Here is a 22,440-nt window from a genome sequence, read left to right as displayed (position 1 = left end):
CTTTAAACGTGTAGGACTCCAAGGAAGTCTAGAGGGATTTTTCTCACCAGGTGAAATGAGCATGGAAAACAAAAACAGCGTTTTTTGTTGTTTTGTTTTTTTTTTTTTTTTTTTTTTTTTTTTGCACTGATGGGACTGTGCTCAGCTGAAAATGCATGACCTTACACAAGGCTGGAGGCCTCCCTCCTTACCAGGTCAGCCTCGTGGGCAAGCAGCAGGTGGGCGTGCTGAGCCCTGAGGGGCAGGGGGTTCAGGCACCAGATTCAAGGCCGCTATCTACGTTTAAAGAGAGGAGAAAGACAGTGTTTTCATACAGGTTTGCTTTTATTTCCACACTCAGCCCGTTGAGAGAACCTGGCACAACCTGAATGGCACCAGGATACTATGGAGTGCTGCCTCCCTGTCGCGTCCTGGACACAGCCACACTGGCCCACGCACACGGGACAGACAAGTCCTTGAGGGGAGACGGCTCGGCTGTGCACCTCAGGAGGCCGAGGGGCCACTGTGGCAGTGCACGAGAGTGTGAGTAACAAACACTGGTGGCGTGATTTTAAAAACCCCAAACAAGAAAAAATTTAAAGTAGTGCCTTCCATCCTCCCCTGCGGTGGAGACCAGGGGTTAAAGGCACAGTAATGTGTGGAAGATGGGGGAGTCCAGGAGCACAGTCTAGAGCAAGAAAAAGCACAGGTGAGAATTCAGGCATTGTGCAGGCTTCTCGCAGGACAACCTGGTTCCAGCACAAGACGTGGGGACACTGCAAAAAGGGAGCAAGTGTTCAGTCTCTGCTCCATGCCTTGACAACAGGAGGCATGTTAGCAACAACGACCGCCGATGATGCCCCCAGACCATCTCAGAAGGCAAAAGAAAACCCCAAGCTCTGCTTCAACCTGATGCCCAAGGTGAATAGGAGCAGACGCCCCAGGGGAGCAGCCTCAACAGCAGATAGTTTATCTGAGGAGCTGTCATGCTCACCCGCTGGCCGCCCTGGGCACGATGGCTCTGGGTCCTCCTCGAGTGCTTACTGAGAAGTGTGAGTGCCCAGCCTTGCCGGACTGGCTTCTGAAGGCTCTCGTCTCTGCTGGGCACACCAAGGCCCTCTCACAGCCAAATGCCCAGAGATGGTTTGCAGCCAGCCTCCGTCCTCCCCCCAGCCCTGTGTCTTAGCCACACTCAAACCCCACTTGCAAGGTGCCTTGCTACTTTCGGAGAAAAGCTCCAGCTCTGACAGCCTGGGTGTGCACCGGACCCTCTGTGACTCCCACACAAGGGTCATATGGACCCCAATGCCACGAATCTGGGGGTTTCCTCACTCAAGGGACAACACAACAGGGGAGAGAGAATACCCACTAGGGTACTGCTCATCCCTGCCTGAAGAGGCCTTACCCCCGTGCTTAGGTCACTCCTGATTTCCCAGGGGGATGATCTCCTCAGTGACGAAGAACTCGATGGTCTCCTCTTCCCAGTCCTCCACGTTGCTGTCCAGCTCGTCGGTGTCCACACCTGCAAGTAGGGGAGGAGGTAATGGAGTGTGTGCACACACATGCACACCCACCCACCCTCGTCAGCTGAGAGCCCAGAGTGATCACAGTAAGATGCCCTGTGGGCGTGAACCCGCAACCATGGGAAACTCTGTTCTCTGACAATTTAAGGGTCTTTATGACACTTAAATGGAAAACTCACATAACGGGAGAAACACATTTTCACAGAGACATATTCTAATATACACATCCTCAGCTAACACTTACCTCCTCGCAATTCCAGACGTTCACTCTTCTGCTCCATGTAGAGCTCCTGGGCCATTTTCCGGTATTTTCGGAAATCTTCCATCATGGTGCGTCTCCTCTCCACCAGTTCCTGAGCACGGAGTTGGGGAAAGTCATGGGGATGACAGGCCCCTCTCCACCACGGGGAGGGCCATGGCCAACAGTAATGCCTGCTGCAGTGGCTGCCGTGAGGACCTCTCTATTCACAGAGGCTTTCAGGTCAGGACTGGAAGGACGTGCTCTCTTCCATCCCCTCAACTCAGGACCAATCCCTCCCGCATCTGGATGGCCAGCCACCCAGAGGTGCAGTAGGGTCCCACCAGTCTGTGTGCACGGCAGCAACGCAGCAAGCACCTGCAGCAGATGAGCAACCCCCACGCAGACACTGCCATCCCCTCAGGCCTGATGCTGGCCCTTCCCTCAGTCGTGGGAGGAGGCTAACCTTTGAGGCTTTGGATTGGCTCAGACGATCCTTCTGTTCAAAGATCTTGGAGTATTTCTTCAGATCCTTTTTAATTTGCTGAAACAAAAACAAAGATGAGCCACCCAGAATTTAAACATTCAAAGCAAGAACCACAAACGAGAAGTTCCACATTCCCTTGACCCCAAGGGACCCTAGACCTTTATCTGATCCTGGCTCAGGAGCGTGGGGGGCCGAGGTCTCCAGAGGAGCTGGCAAAAGCGGTCCTTGTTGTTCTTCTGCAGGAGGCGTCCTTGGAAAGTCCACAGCCAGTAAGCGTTGTCCACCTGCAAGAGGGCAGAGGCCCAAGCACTGCTCAGTGCCCTGAGTCATGGCAAGATGCAAGGCTCCAGGCACCTGTATCCCTCACAGCACCAACCAAAACAAGAGTCACCTCCCGGTAGTCTGAGGGCCAACACCTGACAGTGCTGTAGATATCTGGCAGAGAACCAAACACAAATCTCTGCTTCCCAAGCCCGCATGCAGCAGGGGGAATGTAGTCCTTCAACCCAACAGGAAGACACAGTGCACCGTGCATGTAGCAGCAAGGATGGGCTCCCATAGCACGGGCTTTTTACTGGCCTGGGACCGGGAGCTCAAGCCAGAACATACGCTAACCATGCCACATAACACACCGTTTAGCTCAACTGACATCTTTTCCATGGTGACACTTTCCCAAAGAAGCAGGATCTGAATTTACATGCTGGTGTGATCCTGTTGCAGACCAGCACTTTAGGAGTGTGTGGCATCTGACAGAGCTCAACATTCTAAGAGATTTCAGCAACAGGCAGCATCCAAACACGTGTAGACGTGCTCGGGAACAGTCAGTGTGCTATTGCCAACATACAGATCATTCAAGATGCTGTGTTCAGTGGGGTTTGCTGAGCCTGAGCTGCTCTACATTCCTACGTCCTTACACAGAACTGCCCAAGCTTGAGCTCTCGGGTGCACAAGCTGGTTCAGGATCAGCTCAGGATCTTGATCAGCGAGAAACAGTCACTAAACATAAAAGAGGATTGGCAGAGCAGTGGGCGAGGGAGCACCGCTGGAGACACACCAGCACATGCACACACAGAACGGGCTTTGTACACACGCTCTCGTGCTTATAGAACATGGCAATTCTTAAGTTTTTCAGATATGGACATTTGAGATTCAAGAAACATTACACACAGGTGTTCACAGCCTTTCAGGAGCCCCCAGACCTGAGGGTAGTGGCCCTCTTCTGGTGGCTATGTGCTGCTCAGTCACCCAGCAAAGCCAACTGAACAAGGACCACATGCCAGGCAGAGCCACAGAAAAGGCCCCTGGCCACACAATGCTGTGCCCTGGCAGCAAAAACAAGAAAGGAAGGGGTAATAAGTACTGGGAAAATGCAGAGTGGGCAGGCTGAGTGGCGTCCCGTGGCAGAAGCACCATGCGCACAGGAACTACATTCCAAGCAGAGGAGATATACAGAGGCCATGTGTGGTCAGGCCACACAAGCGGAGGCCGCCAGAGAGAGCCTACTGAGCCGGGCACCAGATAAAGGGGGTCCAAATCGCAACCTTCGTGAGGATGAAATAAAGAGTGTGGTGGCAAAGCACATCCTCCTTCTGCCTCCGAGCCAGAGAGGCCAGTGAAGGAGTGAGTGCTCAATGACGGGTGGGGGAGAAACTATACCATGAAGAGCTCCCAGGCCCCGGCAGAGGGAAGAGGCCTGGGCACAGACTGCCATTGGCCTAAGACATGCTCCGACTTAGTAAAGAGATATCAAGTAATGCCAACCAAGTCACGAAGAACTGGCTGCCTCACGTGCGCTGCTGAAGGGCTTTCTAATATTTTATTTATTCATGAGAGAGAGAGGGAGGCAGAGACACAGGCAGAGGGAGAAGCAGGCTCCATGTGGGGAGCCCGACGTGGGAGTCGATCCCAGGACTCCAGGATCCAGGATCAGGATCACTTCACCCCTGGGCTGAAGGTGGTGCTAAACTGCTGTGCCACCCAAGGAATCCCCTCAAGGGCTTTTTGAGGCAGCTGGGCAGAGAAGCAAAGAACACCTAACAGATCACCAGCAGTGCCCACCCCAAGGAGACCTAGGAGAAGAGGTGACGCCAGGCCTGTCACAGCCAAGTCTCACACTGCACCCAGGCTACACAGGACCCCATACCTTATGGCTCCACCAGGACACAGAGGTGACAACGTAGCGTCCAGTAGGGTCCCACTCCACGTCAGAGGCCATGTAGTGCTCTGCAATGTTCATGACTGTACAGTCCGAGGTGTCAACAAAAGCCAAGGCACCATTCATACTGGGGAGACAGAGCATGGTCAGCATGCACAAAGAACCCCATCTATGCACACACCCTCATGGTATCCTGCTACTTCAAGGCTCTAGGGTGGACTTGGGAGCCTCGGGCATTCCTTGCCTGCTAACTCATCATTAAGGAGGAAGTGATCCAGGACCCCTCTCTTTCCTAAGGTTGTTGGGAATGGAGACATGGAAAGGGTACGTAGTAGAACCATGAGTGTGTGCAGTAGCTTTCATTGCAATTACCTGAGGCCAAACCTCTAAAACACAGTAAGCATCACCCATAAAGTCAGGAAAGCGAACCATTGTGTGTTCTGTTAACACACAGGCAGACACAGGATCTTCATACCCCACACGCTGCTGAGATGGCAGGAGAGCAAGGAGCACAGGAGGGTGAGGGGTAAGCACTGCCACAACTCATGGTCACACTGCACAGAGACTGGCTCATAGCCATCTGCTTAAACAGCCTTCCCACAAGAGAACCAGAGTCACTGCCCTCCAGAAAAAGGTCTTGCTCAACCATGAGGAAACCACAACATTCACACGTCTTCAGGGCACAGACTGAAAACACTTGCAAAGGTCGACTTACGTTGACCTGTTTTGGCCCAAATCTGAGTAAGATGGAAACACTATAAACTCCCATCCAAAAAACACCTGGGTCGGTCCTTCCATGCAAGAACACTCAGTGTGGAGGAACCTCCATGACTTGCGGGGCCCCAGTCAGGGCCTGCGCAGTGGCCCAAAGAGCGTTGCTGACAATGAGCAGATGGCACCAGGCAGCAGAAACCCACCTCCTCAGGCCAGCCAACACGACAAACTGTCCCTGGGGGCTCCAGAAGATGGTATTTGCTTGCTGCTTATCAAACATTTCTGAAAACAAAGAGAATGTCCGTTAAGTCTTTATAAAGTGCTGAAGCCAGGGTGCGGCTAAGACAGTACCCTGTGCGTTGTCTACATGCGTGCGCCAGACCCACCTGCTGCCTGTGAAAACGACTGTGGAAAACCCATGGTCTGAGAACATGTTAAGTTGTGAACTACGCTTCAAGAAAAATAAGAGAGCAGGAAATTCTTTCAAACTATGCTACCATTTATAGCAACATTTCATGTTCAAAACCATCTGTTTCCCAGGGAAGCTCGACAGAGAAGTCACTGTAAACAGTCACGAGATCTCTATGTGAGGGCGAGTAACCCACAACCCCGACCAAGTACAGAGACAACCCCCCCCCCCCCCCCCCCCGCCGAGATCTATTCTTCCAGTGACTCAAACACCTTTTTCAAACTTTGGAGTCCTAAACATTTGAAAACCATCTCTCCCTCTATCCTACGAGGACCCTGAGGAGCCCCCCTGGAGAGTGGACACTTAACGCTTAGGCTTAAGTCCTCGGGTCTCCACTTGACACAAAGTAAACCCCCCAGCCTGATGTGGGCCTGCAGAGGATCCGTGGATGGGCCAAGGGGGACAGAGAGTTGTAGAAAGGTGGCACAACTGGCAGGCAGGATTCTGAGACTACATTGAAGGAGAGAGAAAATTCTTTATATGTCCCTGAATCACCACAGACGTGTTAGCAGGACACATGTGGTCATCCCTTCAAGGTGGATGGCACAGAGCAATCAGGGGTGGAAGGCACTTCTACACTGTTTACAAAACCGCTTTCTAATCAGAGACCAGTATAGACCAGTATGGTGGCCTGTCATGGCCCCTCTTTCCTCTTAAATCACAGGGAATGGATACTGCAGTTTTGTGACAGCCAGCCTGTCTCCCACAAACACCGCTGAGCTCCTGGCATTCCCTCAGGATAAGCTCAGCACCCAAGCTGTCACGTACAGGGACACACTTGCCATCCTTCTCACAAGGAAGCCATGCACAAAGGGCCCACGGTGGCACAACTGTGTCCATCACCTCATCCACGACAGAAATGCTACGGCTCAGTGAGGACCTATTTCACGCTGAGCTCTGTGGGAAGGACCCAGGATGCCCTGGAAGAGCCACTGCGGGCAGGAGGTCAGTGCTCACAAGTCCTGCCCCGCTGGGGGAGGCCAAGGAACAAGGGGAGCCCCCCTTGCAGGCAGAGTAGAGCACAGTGGGGACGTGGGGTCCCCAGCCCAGAGACAATAACTGTGGCTGCGAGAGGGCAAGTGCCTCCTCTGAGAAACCCCCTGTGAAGGGCCCAGCAGCAGCTCCCCAAGATCACTGCCGGGGTGGCCACCATGAGGAAAGCCAGAGCTCAGGGGCCCTCTTGGCTGTCCCGAGGCCCTATCCATCCGTTGTCTCGTGCGCCCCTCAACAGGGTGAAGCTACTTACTGATAAGCTCAATCTTCCCGTTGTTCTTCACGTGGTAGAAGGAAACGGATATCCGAGGAGCCTCCCCATGCAAGACGGCAAACTTACTCCCGTTCGGCTCCCAGGCGAAGGCTATGATGGTTTCTGTAATCACCAAAGAGTAAGCCTGTTTGGTTGTTTAACAAAGTTAACTATTGTCCCTGATCAAACATTCCTGCACAGCCTTCACTACTCAACCAGAGAAATGCCCGAAATTCTTAAGTTCATTAAGATAACACAGTGGGCCTAGGAACAAAGGTGCAGGGACTTGTGTGAGACCACCCGGGCCCAATAGGAACACAGCTGCAGGGTGCCCCGCTTGTTGGTGCTCGCCACTGTGCTCAGTATAGGGCTCCTCAGCCCCCCAGCAGCTAGCAGGATAGGTGGCCAGGCTTGACCGTCGCTCAGTCTCTTCTCCCCCTCCCCGTTGTCCTCCTCTCCCTTGCAAAACAGAATATACAACTAAAACACAAAACACAACCAATGACATAGACTCCACTTCCCACCTCGAAGCAGCAGCACAGCACCCTATCAGTTTTCAGAGGCCCAGAATAAAGCTCTCGTCAACCGAGAACTTGTCACAGGAAAAGCCCTTCTGTGGCTGGCCGCTGAAAGCGTCCTGAAAACCCATTCCCCGCACACGATCTTAGTGGGAAACTGGCCAGGACCACTGCTCCTCTGCAAGGCAGGTCGGGTGAGGGTATGAAGGGGGTATGGGCCATGTCACATGGCAGCCAAAAAGGCCAGAGGGAAACTTGAACCAAGAGGGGGGTGTTTAGGCCTGGGAGGCAGATGGCGCACATGGTCAGGGCCACAGCCACCTGCTCAGGCAAGGAGCACAGAGCGCCCCAGCTGCACCCCAGGACCACCAACCACGAGGGACCCCATGGGACTTGCCTTTCATTTCCACCACGTCGACTGGTACCTGTTTTTCCCTCATTCGGAAAATTTCAAAATTTGTAACAACGCCCTGTTCAGGAGAGAAAATGAGGGAATGAAATGGTGGAAACTGAAAGCATGAAGGAACTGTCCCATGAAAACAATTTAATAGGATGAAAAACATTTACATGGCTGGTAAAGATGTGCAAACATCTACGTGATGGAAATCAACCCAGCAGGATCAAACAAGCACCCTGTACCACCAGAGACACCCACAGGTGCAGTCCTTGCAGGGTCCCCTTCCAGCCTGCCTGCCACACTCCTAACAGAGAGGCCCAGGGCTCTGCCCTGCAGGTTGTCTACAAAACTGGTGCCCTCAAGATGCCTGGGTGGCTCAGTGGCTGAGCATCTGCCTTTGGCTCAGGGTGTGATCCCGGGGTCTGGAGATCAAGTCCCACATTGGGCTCCCTATAAGGAGCCTGCTTCTCCCTCTGCCTATCTTGTGAATAAATAAATAAAATCTTTAAAAAAAGAAAAAAAACCCGTGGTGCCCTCGAGAGCAAGACAGGGGGGAAATAATTTCAAAACAGCAGATGCCCTGCAGTGGCTCTTCCAAACACTGGTGTTTAATAAAAACCAAGATTCGGGACACCTGGGTAGCTCAGCGGTTGAGCATCTGCCTTTGGCTCAAGATGTGATCCTGGGATCTGGGATTGAGTCCCACATCAGGCTCCTTGTGGGGAGCCTGCTTCTCCCTCTGCCTGGGTCTCTGCCACTCGGTCACTCTCATGAATAAATAAAATCTTAAAAAAAAAAAAGAAAAAAAAAGAAACCAGGATGCTGCATCATCTCAGCCCAAAGGTGAAAATGACATGCAGGTCCACCCACAAGCGAGTACACTCAGGCTGGGGCAGCCACCCAGCAGAGTGCTGCTCAGCCCTGATGTGGAATGAGGTGCAGACACCTGCCATAGCCTAGACGAGCCCGAAAATGTGCTCAGTGAGGGAAGCCAGCCACCAAAAGCCACACACTATGCCTACATTCCCACCAAATCTCCCAGACAAACCCACACAGAAAGAAGGCATAGTAGTGGGTGTCAGGAGCCAAGGGGAGTGCGGTGCTGGGGAGCTGATGGGTGTGGAGAAAAGTTTCTCTTTTCGGGTGATAAGAACACTCTAGAATGAAGATTGTGCAGAGGGCCGCTCAGGTCAGTGAAATTATCATAAACCCATGTGGACAGGTGACCCACCCCTCGACCTGAAGGTGACAAGAGCTCCAGGTAGGACAGGCCAGCTAACTGCCTTCGGTAACCAGCCGGTCTCCAGGTGACCCAGAAACTCAAAGAATTAATCCGTTAACACTTTTCAAGCAGGAGACCAGCATGGAGCTGGAAGGAGTGGCATCCACTCACCTGGGTCCCCTTGGGAGTCCTATCCACTTTAACACACAAGTAATCTCCATTTTTCTGCCAATGTAGCTTGCAGTCCACGACATTGAACAAATTCCTAACTCTGATTTCTTGTCTAGTAGGGAGCTGCATCAGGGTCACCCTGGCTGGGATATCTTTGTCCTCAGGCACCCAAAAAGCTATGATGTTACCACCAGGAGACCAAGAGAAGTCCCTGCAGAACAAAGGAAATAGTGTTAGCAAGGACGGACTGAGATGCTGACAGAAAGCACAGTGAGGAACAAGCTCATCTGCTGGAAACAAGCTCTATGCTGGTGCTTTGCCACCACATGGCAACAGCCAGCCTTCCTGGAGAGCTCTGCCCATCTGGACCCCCACCACCCAGGGCATCAGTATGCCCACTCTGCCAGCGAAGAGAAACAGTGGGGCTCCCCACTGCCCCGGGCAAACACCCCTGAAGCCCTACCAGGCTCCCAGCCGCCACACCGGGCAGCTGTGGGGTGAACAGACTGAACTGAGGCTGCTGGACCCCAATGGATGCCTGGCACTATGGCACTAAGGGAAAACCAAAGCTCGGGGGTGCGAGAGGATCTGGAAGTAGGAGGATACTGCCCTCTGCCATGCAGCTGCCTAGAAGCTAGGTGCCCTCGTGGACCATCCATGAGCTCACACATGCAACAACTACTTCTACTGTGACGCTGACTGAGAGCCAAGTCCTGCTTTAGTTTGTATCACAAGCCACCATCGTACCAAAAAACACCAACACAAAAGGAGTCGGAACCACTGGTGTCCCTGCACTGCTGGCACTTCTCTGCAGACAAGCCATCCTCAGTGTTCATGTAAGCAAGTGTGCCTGCCTTGGGCCATCGCACCACCCCGTGGTCAGCAGAGTATACATGAAACCTTTCCTCTAAGGGGAGACCTTCCTCCTCCCCCATGCCTACCCCCTGCCTACCCCCTGCCTCGCCCTCCCCAAGGACAGCAGCCATGGCTCAGGTCCCAAGGCAAGAACAGGAAACAAGGCAGAGCCAAAAGCCTGTGGCTTCACCAAGGACCTACATGCAGGATGGGGGACTGTGGGCCATGGGCCGGCAAAGTCACGGAGCCCAACAAGCAGGCCCGTGGCTACAGTGCCACTCCTGAGGCCAAAGCACCTGTATGGCGTTTGCTTCAGTGGACTACGAGCAAAGCACTAAGGGAGGGAGCACTAGTGCCTACTGCCCACCTATAAGAACATTCACTTACTTTATGCCAGAGATCTTCAAGCTTTTCTTGTCCAAAAGGCCCATAGACTACAGAAAAACAAGGGTTACAACTGAGTTAAATCAGGCCATCTCCATAACACATGTGAATTTTCACAAAAGGGAAAGAGGCAGCTCTGGAATGAGCCCACCAAGTAAACCTAGCAGGGGCACACAGCAAGGAAACAACTCATCCATGGCAGCAGAACACCCGTCTCCCCCTATCCCAGGCCATCGGCAGCACAAGTGGGGGGCACCTTAGAGGACAGAACCCAGGGAGCAGCCATGGGAGAGGGGCGCTGAGCTTCTCTCGTGCTGCACACAGAAAGCTGCTCTTCTCTTCCCTTCCCTTCGCCCATGAAACAAGGGAAGCACTGCGTCTCCCACAGCTCCCACCAGGCCAGGCCACCACTCAGGAAACCATGTCACTTACGGGAGTTTCATAGATGCTAAGAGTGTCGAGGGTCATTCTGGCAAAAAATTTACCATCATGGCTCCATCTGAAGAGAAGAAAAGTGCCAGGCACTGTCATGGAAAGAAAAGGCTGCAAAAGGCGCACCGTGGGCTGTTGCTTGTTTACTCACTTAAAGATAGGCCAATGGGCTGAGCTCTCGCAGTGAAAACCCCTCTTCTTCTGCCCGGTCAAGATGTCCCAAATGATGATGGCCTGAGGGTCATCCTGAGTGTCCATCAGGGGGCTGAATGTCACCAGGTATCTGTAATAAAAGAGATGCTGTCTACAATCCTGTCCACTGCCCCACTTCTCTTCCCCCAAGTGTCCCACTGGGTGCAAATAAGGTGAGCAGCACCTGCACCCACCATGCCTCCGCTCTGGACAGCAAAAGGCCCTGGTAAGGCTGTCAGAATAAGCAGCCACCTCTGTCTCCAAATCCCAGCTGCCGGGCAATGCTCTCCCACTAGAACCCGCTCCAACCACAGAGCAGACCATCCCCAAGGCACGCAGTCACTCCAAAGGTCCCCTTAAAGTGTTTCTCCACAAAATCAGGGCCACAAAAGACCCAACAGATTCCAAACCGAAGTCTGTTTATGAGCTCTAAAAGGCTTGGCATGCAAATTCTACTTGATTTTCATCAACCTTTACTTAGGATAAGAAGAGAAACAGGACAGCTACATGTGTTTCAAAACCCCACATACATCCAGCACAACTTCTGTGCCTCAGGCTTCTCAATCACCCGACACTAGCTTGTCTACACCCAGGGCACACATTCACGTTGCTTACACACAATGCCACCACCTAAACCAGGTGCTCTCTCAGAACAGGAGGCAGGAAAGGTAAAAACAAACTCCAGGAGAAAAAGCAGCAAATGGCCTTGTCCGGGTGCCCACGGGGGCCTCCTGGTCCCTTTCTCATCCTAACGATAAGGCCTGTATCACCGCCCTGCACAAGTTTTAGGAAGCTCCCTATACGGACCTACCCCAGACACCTACATAGAAGTGAGATAAACATACTGAACTATGGTCTCTTAATGGCAACGCCTTGATTTGGTAATTAACTGAAAAATAAAACTTTTCACACTAACTGTAGGACCAAAGCACGCACTTGCTCCCAACGCAATGTTTCCCATGTGAGGCACCTTGTAGAATCCCAAGGATGCGACAATGAGGAAGATGGTCCAGGTGCGGTCCTTCAGTGGACAGAGCTCTATACACACAAGTTACAGCCGCAGACATACATCTGGGATACAGGTGGACCAATGCCTGCCAGACCGGGGGCTCCTCCCCACACACCATCTGAGCCAGAGCTCAGGAGTCTCCCATGGATCTGGTTCTAGCAAGCTGCTGCAGGGAGCAGCTCAAGTATTGGGAGCCAAGTGCTTGTGAATTCTTGAGTCCGCCAAGAACACATGCCAGAAAAACTAAAGTTTTTTTTATCAAAACTTCTATCAAAAGTTCTTTAGTTTTACCAAAACCCTTGAACATCCATCATGTAAAACTTTTTTTTTTTTTAAAGATTTTATTTATTTATTCATGAAAGACACAGAAGAGGCAGAGACAGAGGCAGAGGGAGAAGCAGGCTCCATGCAGGGAGCCTGACATGGGACTTGATCCCGGGTCTCCCGGGCTGAAGGTGGCGCTAAACCGCTGAGCCACCAAGGCTGCCCAAAACTCATGGTTTATGGGAAAACACAAGGAGGGAGGGAACCAGTTCTGTGATGCCCTGAGGAAGGATTGGGCACACCCCCTGGGCCCCATCTTCCTCACAAGCCACCATGAAACACAACACAGGAAGGGCAGGCAGCAAAGGGTGACAGGCAGATCTGGGTTTGTTTGTTTGTTTGTTTTTAATTTTTTAATTTATTTATGATAGTCAGAGAGAGAGAGAGAGAGAGAGAGAGAGAGAGAGAGGCAGAGACATAGGCAGAGGGAGAAGCAGGCTCCATGCACCGGGAGCCCGACGTGGGATTCGATCCCGGGTCTCCAGGATCGCGCCCTGGGCCAAAGGCAGGCGCCAAATTGCTGCGCCACCCAGGGATCCCCAGATCTGGGTTTGAATAACTAGCCACAAATGACAGTGACCAGGGGACAGTCGGGGAACCAGAGTGCACGTGGACATTAGACGATGCTGAGGGAGCCAATCAGGGCTGCTGAGTGGGAGCAAAGAACTGTCACACACAGAATACACACCCACACCTGCAGCGATGCCTACTACCTTCCTAGAGACTTGTCACATATGCAAAACTCCCAGAATAGTTTTGAAATAAACATGGCAAAATAAAAAATCGTCAGAGCAAGGTATTTAGGATGTAGTTACTAAAGTCCCCTAATTTTTAAGGTGTCAGAAAAATTTTATACCAAAAACCTCAAAAGCAGGTGTGCCTGGGTGGCTCAGTTGGTTAAGTGTCTGCCTCCAGCCTAGGTCATGATCTCAGGGTCCTGAGATCAAGCTCCACATTGGGCTCCCTGCTCAGCATGGAGTGTGCTTTTCTTTTTCACTCTGCCCCTCCCCCCAACCCATGCTCACTCTCTCTCTCAAATAAATAAATAAAAGACCCTTAAAAAAATACATAAAAACGAAACTCAAAAGTAGAGCAGGTACAGGTAAGCCACGTTTCAGGAGCCCAGAGATACCAGGGCCAGGGCCTGAGTTCATGATGAACTCACAACGTGTGGCAGAAGGCTGAATTGCTCTGGACAGGAAGGGACCTGACAGGGAAGGCTCAGCGACAGCCCAGAGCAGGGGGCACAAAGCAGCAGTCGGGGAGGGCATTCGGACTAAAGCCATAAGCAGATAGGACAAAAAACACTGCCTGGCCGTGGGAATGTTCCTTCCCAGCTCCTGGTGTTGCCCTGCTCCCACAAACCTCTGCTCCATTACACATGAGGAAATGCCACTCACAATGAGATTACAGGCACAATACACAACCCTAGACTAGATCTAGAACTCAAGGGGCAGATGTTTTACAAAGGATATTACTGGATCAAGGGAAATATGGGAGCAGGGTAGCACATAAGTAAAAAGTAGTAGATCGACGTTCAATCTCAAGTCTGACCGGCACCAGGGACAGGTTAAGGGTATTCCCTGCCGCTAGAAATGTATACAGTGGGTGAGGGGTGGGAGACACAGGGACATGATGCTTCCGCTCACTCCCAATGGCTTAGGAGAAAATCCCGTGTGTCTACGTGGAGAAACAATAAAGCAAACCCAAAGATGTGCTAACCAAGGAACACTGGTAAAGAGCTCCTTTTACTCTTGCTGCAATCCTTCAACTAAGTTTGAAATTACTGCAAGATATAAGGTTTACAATCAGGTGCAGGGCCCAGCACAAAGGAAGAGAATGGGCTCCACCTGCCTTTCCTAACCGCTTACCTTTCACAAGGTGAGAAGTCAATGAGCTGAACCCCTTGGTGGCTGAATCTCTGGATTTGTTTGAATTTCTCTCCCCCCCAGAGAGCAATGCCTCGCTGATGGAAAGTGGCCAGGTAAGTGCCCTTAGGAGACCAGCGCACGTATGTCTCTGTCCATCTCTGCGGGAAAGGTCAGAGCTGGTGTTAACAGGACCACAAAAAGCCAGCACAAAGACTCTTTCTGTAAAGAACAGACTCCTCAGACTCCGAACTGGAAATTACAAAAAGCCTCTTCACGTCTCGTGGCTTATTTTAAAGCCAAAAGAACGAACAATGTTGCTCTCAGAAACGTGATCGGAAAGACATGACACTTCCCCTGCCCAGGTACCCAGGTTCCCAGTTACAGAAACACAGAGTAAATAATCCCCACATGGCAGCAAGTACCCACCGCCCTCTCTTCGATAGAGACAGGGTCCTTCACGTCGTTCCAGAATATCGAAGTACGGTCCCCACTCTCAAATATGACACTGTACTGATCTCTGCATTCTGCCTCTTCGAGCCAGTAACGTAAATTCCCCTGGAAAAAGAACCAAAGGCAAGGGACAGAGTATGTCTCATCACCGTTCACCCGAGAAGCCATATTCCTGCCTGATGCCCCTGGAGACCTGACCGACTCAGGTCAGCAGCTGCCAATGCCTGAGGCGCTCACCCCCGCAAGCCACGGGGCTACCTAGCCTTTCTTTCAAGCACGTATAGACTCCATCAACGTACCAAGTCTTTGAAAGGTTGTTTCTCTGGAATATCCCACTCATCACTGATGGTCATATACCTAGAATAAAGGAAACACCAATGAGAAACATGCGCACAACTACAAGGGGTAGTAGCAACACTGGGAGTCCTGAGCCACAGGCAGTGTGGGGCGGCCCCTTGCCCACTGGGGTGGTGGTGGGAATAATGGGCGAGGGATCCTTGTGGTGAGGGTGCTACTGGTCAGGATTGCCAGGGGAGGGGATGGAAAACATTCCCACAGTGGTCTGCCTGGGGACAGGGCTATCAGGAAGGCGCCCCACACGGCCCCAGAGGTGCTAAGCCTCTCATGTCCGGTGAAGATCCGGATCATAACCAGGCCAGAACTTACTTGTCAAAGTCTGTGAACAGGTTGACTCTGAACGTGTGCTGCTTGTCCAGCTTGTAGCCATCAGCATTTTTCACAGCATCCAAGGCGTGGGCAGGAGATGCATATTCCAGGAATGTATACCTGAATCAAGACAAGACCATTTTGCGCAACTTCAGACTCTAAGACTAGGCAGGCCGTCCTCAACACACCAAGACCCATCCACATTACTGTAAGCACCATCAAGGCCAGTGATCCGTCTACCACATCCCCAAGAGTCAACTCACGAGAGCACAGGGCTTCCCTAAACACAAATGAAATCCTAACAGAAGATCCAAAGTCTTTCAGGCGACAATCACAAGTTACACAAGTTAAAATGTTTACCATGTAACAGTTTCACAGATGTACACCTATCAAATTTATGATTATACACTTTAAGATTAAGCAACTGTATTATACAGCAACTTTCAAATAAAGCTATTAAAAATCTTGAGACCATGCACAGTCTAATATTGTGTATTAAGAGCAAAATTATAAGGGGCAACTCTCTCAGGTCTCATTCTTCAGAAGCCTTGTATTATCAGTTTACTATTGCTCAATAAACTCTGCTTTGCTACAAATAAAAATAAATTTTACAAACTTTAAAAGAATAAAAGCAAAATTATGGGGGCTCCTGGGTGACAAAGTGTCAATCTTTGTTTCAGCTCAGGTCCTGATCTCAGGGTCATGAGATCAAGCTCTGTGTCGGGCTCCACGCACTCAGCAGTCTGCTTGGGACTCTTTCTCCTCCCTCTGCCCCTCCCCACCAAATAAATAAATGAATTCCTCATGGAAAGTAAAATTCTAAAGGCTTTCAGTGAGTGCTTCATAACAAAACATACAAGACAAGCAACTGCTGGTCAAAAAGAGATTATCCTTCCTACAATGTAGAAAGGATAACAATGTATCCTACAATGTATCCTTCCTACATTGTTTCTGAAATAGAAAACGCAAGGAGCATAACCTGTATTTGGCAGTTAAAAAAAAAAAAAAAGATTTCTTTAAATCTATCTCAGGTAGTTCCAAAATCTGAATTTAAAAAGCCTAAGTTTTATCATCTTCTCACTCCTGCCTTGTACTCTGAGGCCGGTGTCACATGAAATTCTAATGGAGAATTCTGACAAGCTTGTAGAGCAGCAAACAGAACTCTAGTTCTGTGGGCTGAGTGAAAACGGCTGAGAATCACCCAAACATAATTTGACATTGTCTACTTGGACTACAGATGGGCATTTTAAGCAAGCCAATTCCATTCCAAGTGTATAGCAAGGAAAGGCTCACACCTCTTCTAAAGGGGATGGCTCCAACACTGTCCCTAACTGCAAAACGCTAAATGTCAACTGACAGAACTGCTGATTATACAACAGAATAGAATAGCACAGCCCTGAAAATGAAGGAGCTACAATCACTTTTATAATACAGAACCTCACATTAAATTTAAAAAGCGAATTCTAGGACTCGTACCTCATGCTACCATTTTTAATAGTTGCACCATTTTAGGTTAACAGTAGAAAAAAAGTTGCTAATTAAGCAGTGACACACAGCTTTCACCTAGACTGTAAGAAGTATTCCCATTTCAGAGATACGAATGAGGAAAAAGAATCATCTTAGAATCAATAAAATACCATATGTAAAATTTTCCTGAAATTTTGTCAGCTTCCAATCTGTTGGTCCCCTTTATTCAGGATGTATCTTGTATCAGTTACTACTCTGATGGCAGAAGATTTAAATTCCAAGCTCTGATTTCTTAAGAATTTAGCAGCCAACCCACAATACCCAAATTCAGGATCACCTACATCTCCTCCTGCCTCTGGAGCTCTCAGCTGAGGGAGGCAGAATGAACAGAGGCAGACGTGCCAGGTGAGGGTGCACCGTGTGTGTGTGTGTGTGTGTGTGTGTGTGTGTGTCCACAGGGACCCCAGTGCCACCTGGTTGCCACCACAGGGTGTCAGGGACCAAAACCACTCACCCTTTTGTCTTTCCATCCTCCTCTGGATAAAAATCATTTGTGATTTTCCCAAACTTGGAAAAGATCTTATGGATGACATTTTTGAGCTTCTCCAGGCGGTCGGGCCCCACCTGAGGAACGTTGTCGACTACAATCACCGAGTCGATCCCGTCGGCCTCCTGGGGCCGGTCCTTGAGAATGTCTCCCAGCAGTTCTGTACAGGTGAAAGATTTGACAAATTACTTTTTTTTGTCAAAGCAAAACATTAATACGGTTAGCACTCTAAACAAATTCCGAAGAAGTAAAAAATGAATAAGCACTTTCACTATGAACAAAAAGATCATGGCCCTGAATTGACTCAAAATTTAAACTTGAAAAAGTTAGGAAGATTTTAACTCTTCATGCTCCCTTTGTCCATCAATATGTCCATTCATTCCTGAAAATAATGGAAGATTTTAAATGATTTTCTCTTTTTATGCAGAATGCCAACAAAGAGAACAGCTTTTCTCAGGGAAAGCAGGGCGGGGGGCCTTCTGACCCACCCTGAATGCAAACCCACCAGCAGGCACTTTCTTCCCATTCAGGTTAAGACAATACAAACAACTCTTTATGTAAAATAGCCTCAGCCTAGTAAGAAGAAGGGATTAGAGAATCCACAGGTTCCTGAGAGCAAATGGCAAAGGGACCTGGGATCCCTGGGATTCCATGAGATGCCTCAGGATGCTGGAGAAGCACCAGCCATTCAGATAGTAAATCCACAAATGTTTAGGACTGTGCTCAAGACGCATTAAGCAGTACATGTTAACCACTATTTTCATAACTACATTCAAAAATTGAAAACGTAAACAACAACAAAACCCCAAACTAAAAACGTATTGTTCACATCACCTACTTTAAAAATTAAAATTTTAGGGATACCTGAATGGCTCAGCGGTTTAGTGCCTGCCTTCAGCCCAAGACATGGTCCTGAACTTCTGGGATCGAGTCCCACATCAGGCTCCCTGCATGGAGCCTGCTTCTCTCTGCCTATGTCTCTGCCTCTCATTAATAAATAAATAAAATCTTAAAAAAAAATTAATTTCAGTATTCAACATCTTAAGTACGCAAACATCTTAGATTTCCTTCATTTCCATAAGATGAATGGCTAGGTAAGAGAAAGAAAAGAACAAGTGTGGAAGGACCAGGAAAAGCAGCTCTTGGGTAGCAGATCACAGGTGTGGGAATGGACGTGGTACAGCCTGTCCAGAAGATTCAATGCCACCTGGGTGCTGCCCACTGCTGTCTACCTCAGGCCTGCTGCTGGAGAAGGACATTCAGAGGTCAAATGAGTTACCAGAGAACTTTTATCTTTTAATATAAATTCTGCACAAATCCTTAACCTAATTAGTTGCTAGTCTAGAAAGCTATAAAGTCACAAAGAGCACTGGCTGCATTAGGAGCTCAAACAGATCAAAGATGCTGTCAGAGCCACTGACAGATGAAGCTACATCAGTACATACAGCCCAAAGGAGAAACAGCTGAGGAATGTGGTGGCTTTTACTTGTGTACCTGCATGTGCTAGAACCCAATTATTACTCCAAGTTCTGAATTCTATTCAAGAATTTCAACATGTTATCCAGGATAATGCCCTTCCTATATGTCATTCTTTTTTTTTTTTTTTTTTCCCATATGTCATTCTAAGTTAATATGTACTTTCTCTACTTTTGTACTGGAAAGTTCCCATACAAAAAAGGTTAAAAAAAATTTTCAAAGTTGAAAAAAGTCTTTTAATTTCAAGAAGCAAGCTATTACAAACTATCTGATTAATTCCAACACTTTCATGAATATTAAAAGCATTACTGTAAAAAAAAAAAAAAGCAATTGCCTCTTAAATTCCAAAGAGGCTAAAATTAAGAGCAAATAGAAAAAAAGAAGAGGCTATAACTAGAGTCACAGCGATAAGAGACAACTTCACCACTGAGGCTAGAGTCAGCTCCTTGGGTCGTTTTTTAAAGTTCACTTACCATACAATTAAATGGCCTGTTTAGCCTGATCTGAATTTACAAGGTTTACAATAATAAGCTCAGCTTTTATATAAACTGTGGACTCCTTCTCACAATCTTTAAGTGTCTCGTATATGAGAACGTGCCCATGTACAGTATGGGAGTAAGAGCAGCAACCGCAAAATGGAGAGAAACATCCTTCATCGTCACCAGCCCATGTATCTGGTCACTCCTGCCCAATGGATTCCCAACCTGCCTCCGAGAGAAACAAAGAAGCAATTCTCAAAACTAAATGCCAAATGTAAAGATAAATAATATTTGATAGGCCCCAAAAGAAAATATCTTGAGATAAAAACTTTATCTTGGGTGCCTGGGTGGCTCAGCCGTTTAAGCATCTGCCTTCAGCTCAAGTCATGATCTCAAGGTCCTGGGATCCGGCCCTGCATAGGGCTCCCTGCTCAACAGGGAGGTGGGGGTGGGGGTGGTGTGGTGTTGGTTGTATCTGCTTCTCCCTGCTTGCTCACACCCTCTCAAATAAATAACAAAATCTTAAAAAAAAAAAACCTTTGTCATGTACTTGTCTGGCTGAGCATCAAAGGCAGCTGAAAATTTAAACAGATGACCTTGGGAACAACGCAACTGAGTTACAGTATAGCGTCTCAGAATTAGGAGTCAGGATGATCTCACTGGAGTGTGCTGGCACCTCAAGAGGGCTCTTCATGAGACCCAGTCTGCTTTCACAAGAACCCATCCATACCTTCTGCATCTCACTGACCCCGCAGGGCAGTTCTCATTAAACACAAAACATACTTGGGATCTTGACCACAACCAGTTGGCCATGTGCCCAGTGTTAGTTCCCCAAGACCAGGAGCCTCTCAGGTCACTCTGACCAAAGCAACAGGATCCCAACACCCTCCTGGTGGTCACCTGGCCTGGCTGGCTTGTGCCCACATAAGTGTCCTGACAACTGTCACACAGCCCAGTTCTAGAAATAATTCATGTGGCAGAAAACTTGCGCTCAATCAATTGCTCTTAAAAAAAAAAAAAAAAAAACTATAGGGGCAGCCCTCAGTGGTTTAGTGCCTGCCTTTGGCCCGGGGTGTGATCCTGGAGTCCCAGGATCGAGTCCCACATCAGGCTCCCTGCATGGAGCCTGCTTCTCCCTCTGCCTGTGTCTCTGCCTCTGTCTCTGAGTAAATAAATAAAATCTTTAAAAAAAAAAAAAAAAAACTACAGAGCAAACACTCAGGGGCTCAAAATGGACTTTCAACTGAAATCTTCGATTTTAAAATATAAGAAAAACTGTAGTAAAAATGACTGCGGGTGCCAGCAACACTGTCTCCTAGTAAATTCTTAGCCACCTACCCTGACCTACCCCAGCAGGAGCAGCACGTCTTCTCACAGGACGGGGACTGCAGCTAGACCATTGGCCCAAAGATCTCCTGGCTCTGCAGCCTTTCCTGCTGTTCAAGCTATGCTGTCTCTTAGGACAGTGACAATAACATGTAGCTCTTTAACACTCCGTCTAAATTAAAAGTAAACAATGCTGTCAGTTCCCTAAGTTTTCTTTCTCCTTTTACCTGACGTTCTTTGATTGCGACAGTATCAGGGTTATCAGATACATCTAAGGAAAGAAAAGAAAAGAAGAAAAGAAAAGAAAGAAAAGAAAAAAGAAGAGTATCCTAACTTGACATCTTCTTTTCTTGGCACAGCCTTAGCCAGGTCACTGGCGTCGCATCCTTGCTATTTTACTATTACCTAAAGGAATCTGCTGTTGTGCTTGAAAGAGTTCAAACGGCTAACAACAAAACATAAACAAACTAACAGATGAGGTTAACCACCTACAGAAGTCATCGAGGGGAACAAAGCTCTCAGGCCAGAAGCGCGCGGACACCCGTAAACTGAATCAAGGTTTAAAAAAAAAAAAAAAAAAAGTGCAAAGCAAGCTACAGGGAATGCCACTGGATCCCGGGGGGACCAACTTCCACCAGCGGGATGGGGGTGTGCGCACAGCCTGAGAGGGGCCCTAGCAGGGGTGCGGTCCACGGAAGGAGCTGGAGGCAGAGGCTTCCGTGGAGCGGAGCTCAAGGACCCCGGCTCGGCCAGCACCTGTGGGAAGGGACAGCAGCGCATCAACCCCACGGCGCGTCCACGCGGCACCGCCTGCGGGTCCCCCTGGGCGCCGGCCTGCAGACGAGGCTGCCACCCGAGGCCGTGCGGCTTGTGGAGGCCCCGCTTTGCTCGCCCCGAACTGGCCTCGGCTCCAGCTCGCCCTCCAGTCCCTGGCCCCAGGGCTCGCGGGGCCTCCCAGGTGGCCGGCCCTCCCCGCCCCCCCCCCCCGCCCTGTTTTGGAGAAAACAGACGAGGAGACGCGGGCGCGCCCAGAAGGCCATGCCCACGGCGGGACAAGTGCGGCGCGGGGACGCCCTCCGCCCTCCGCCCCCAGCCCCGCGCCGCCTCACCTTCCTCGCTCACGTCGTCCACGAAGTCCTCGGGGTCGCTGAAGGAGGGCTCGTCCGCGCCGCCGTCCTCCCCGCCCGCCCCCTCGGACCGGGCCTCGGCCGCCGCGTCCCCGGCCTGCTCCGCCGGGGCCTCGCCCGCAGCCGGGGCGGGGGCTGGGGGCTCCTCGGGCGGCGGGGAGGGCGCGCCCGGGGCGGAGGCCGCCCTCTCCTCCGCGGCGGCCGCGGGCTCGGCCGGCTCCTCGGGCTCCGGCCCGGCCTCGTCGTCCTCGCCGCTCGCCGCCTCCTGCGCGCCGGGCCCCGGGGGCCGCGGCGGCTCCTCCCCCGGCGGCGGCTCAGCGGCCGGCTGCTGCTGCACGGGCTCGGCCCGCTGCTCGGCCGCCTCGGGCGCCGCCACGTTCTCCGCGTCCTGCATGGGCCCGCCGCTGCCTCCGCGCCCGTCCGCGCCGCGCTTCCGACTCTCCCAGGCCGCCCCGCGCGCCGCCTGCCGCCGGGCCATGTGCGTGCGGCGGGCCGGCCCACGCGGCTCGGGGAGGGGGCGCGCCCACGCCCCGAAGCTCCCAGCGCGCCTCGGCGGGCCCGGGGCCCGAAGGTGTGCCCACTGCCGACCGCCGCAGCGCGCCCATGACGAGCGCGAGCTCAGCGCCCGGAACCACCCGGCTGGGCTCGATCCGCACACGCCCCGCAGTCAGAGCCCCCCCCCGGCCGCGGCCACCGGATGGTTCAGCCCAACATGG

General features: G+C 50.7%; 1 protein-coding gene across 1 annotated transcript; it reads right to left on the bottom strand.

Annotated features, from left to right (window-relative positions):
- Positions 1-305: 305 nt before the first annotated feature.
- On the bottom strand, positions 306-22,158 carry EIF3B (eukaryotic translation initiation factor 3 subunit B). The gene is made up of 19 exons (XM_055340754.1): positions 21,707-22,158; positions 17,284-17,476; positions 15,303-15,422; positions 14,936-14,993; positions 14,613-14,741; positions 14,187-14,344; positions 10,942-11,073; positions 10,791-10,857; positions 10,362-10,408; positions 9,120-9,330; positions 7,727-7,799; positions 6,812-6,934; positions 5,300-5,378; positions 4,371-4,509; positions 2,386-2,511; positions 2,207-2,284; positions 1,747-1,855; positions 1,385-1,501; positions 306-755 (listed from the first exon to the last, which is right to left on the bottom strand). Exons 1-18 carry the CDS (start codon positions 22,116-22,118, stop codon positions 1,398-1,400), a joined length of 2,358 nt encoding a protein of 785 aa, XP_055196729.1. The 5' UTR covers positions 22,119-22,158; the 3' UTR covers positions 306-755; positions 1,385-1,397.
- Between the last annotated feature and the right edge of the window lie 282 nt (positions 22,159-22,440).

Source organism: Nyctereutes procyonoides, unplaced genomic scaffold (assembly GCF_905146905.1).
Source record: "Nyctereutes procyonoides isolate TBG_1078 unplaced genomic scaffold, NYPRO_anot_genome, whole genome shotgun sequence".
In the NCBI taxonomy this organism is placed as follows: Eukaryota; Metazoa; Chordata; class Mammalia; order Carnivora; family Canidae; genus Nyctereutes; species Nyctereutes procyonoides.
Note: the sequence above shows the minus strand (reverse complement) of the source record. Positions and strands in the feature narration are given on the sequence as shown.

Bases quoted from the DNA above. Each gene is read 5' to 3' on its own strand.
- EIF3B (XM_055340754.1), bottom strand. From the start codon at position 22,118: ATGCAGGACGCGGAGAACGTGGCGGCGCCCGAGGCGGCCGAGCAGCGG. The intron at 9,331-10,361 runs GTAAGTGAATGT...TTTGTTCTGCAG, and splicing joins TTGAAGATCTCTGGCATAAA to GGACTTCTCTTGGTCTCCTG. The intron at 7,800-9,119 runs GTGAGTGGATGC...TCTCCTGAACAG, and splicing joins GGACTCCCAAGGGGACCCAG to GGCGTTGTTACAAATTTTGA.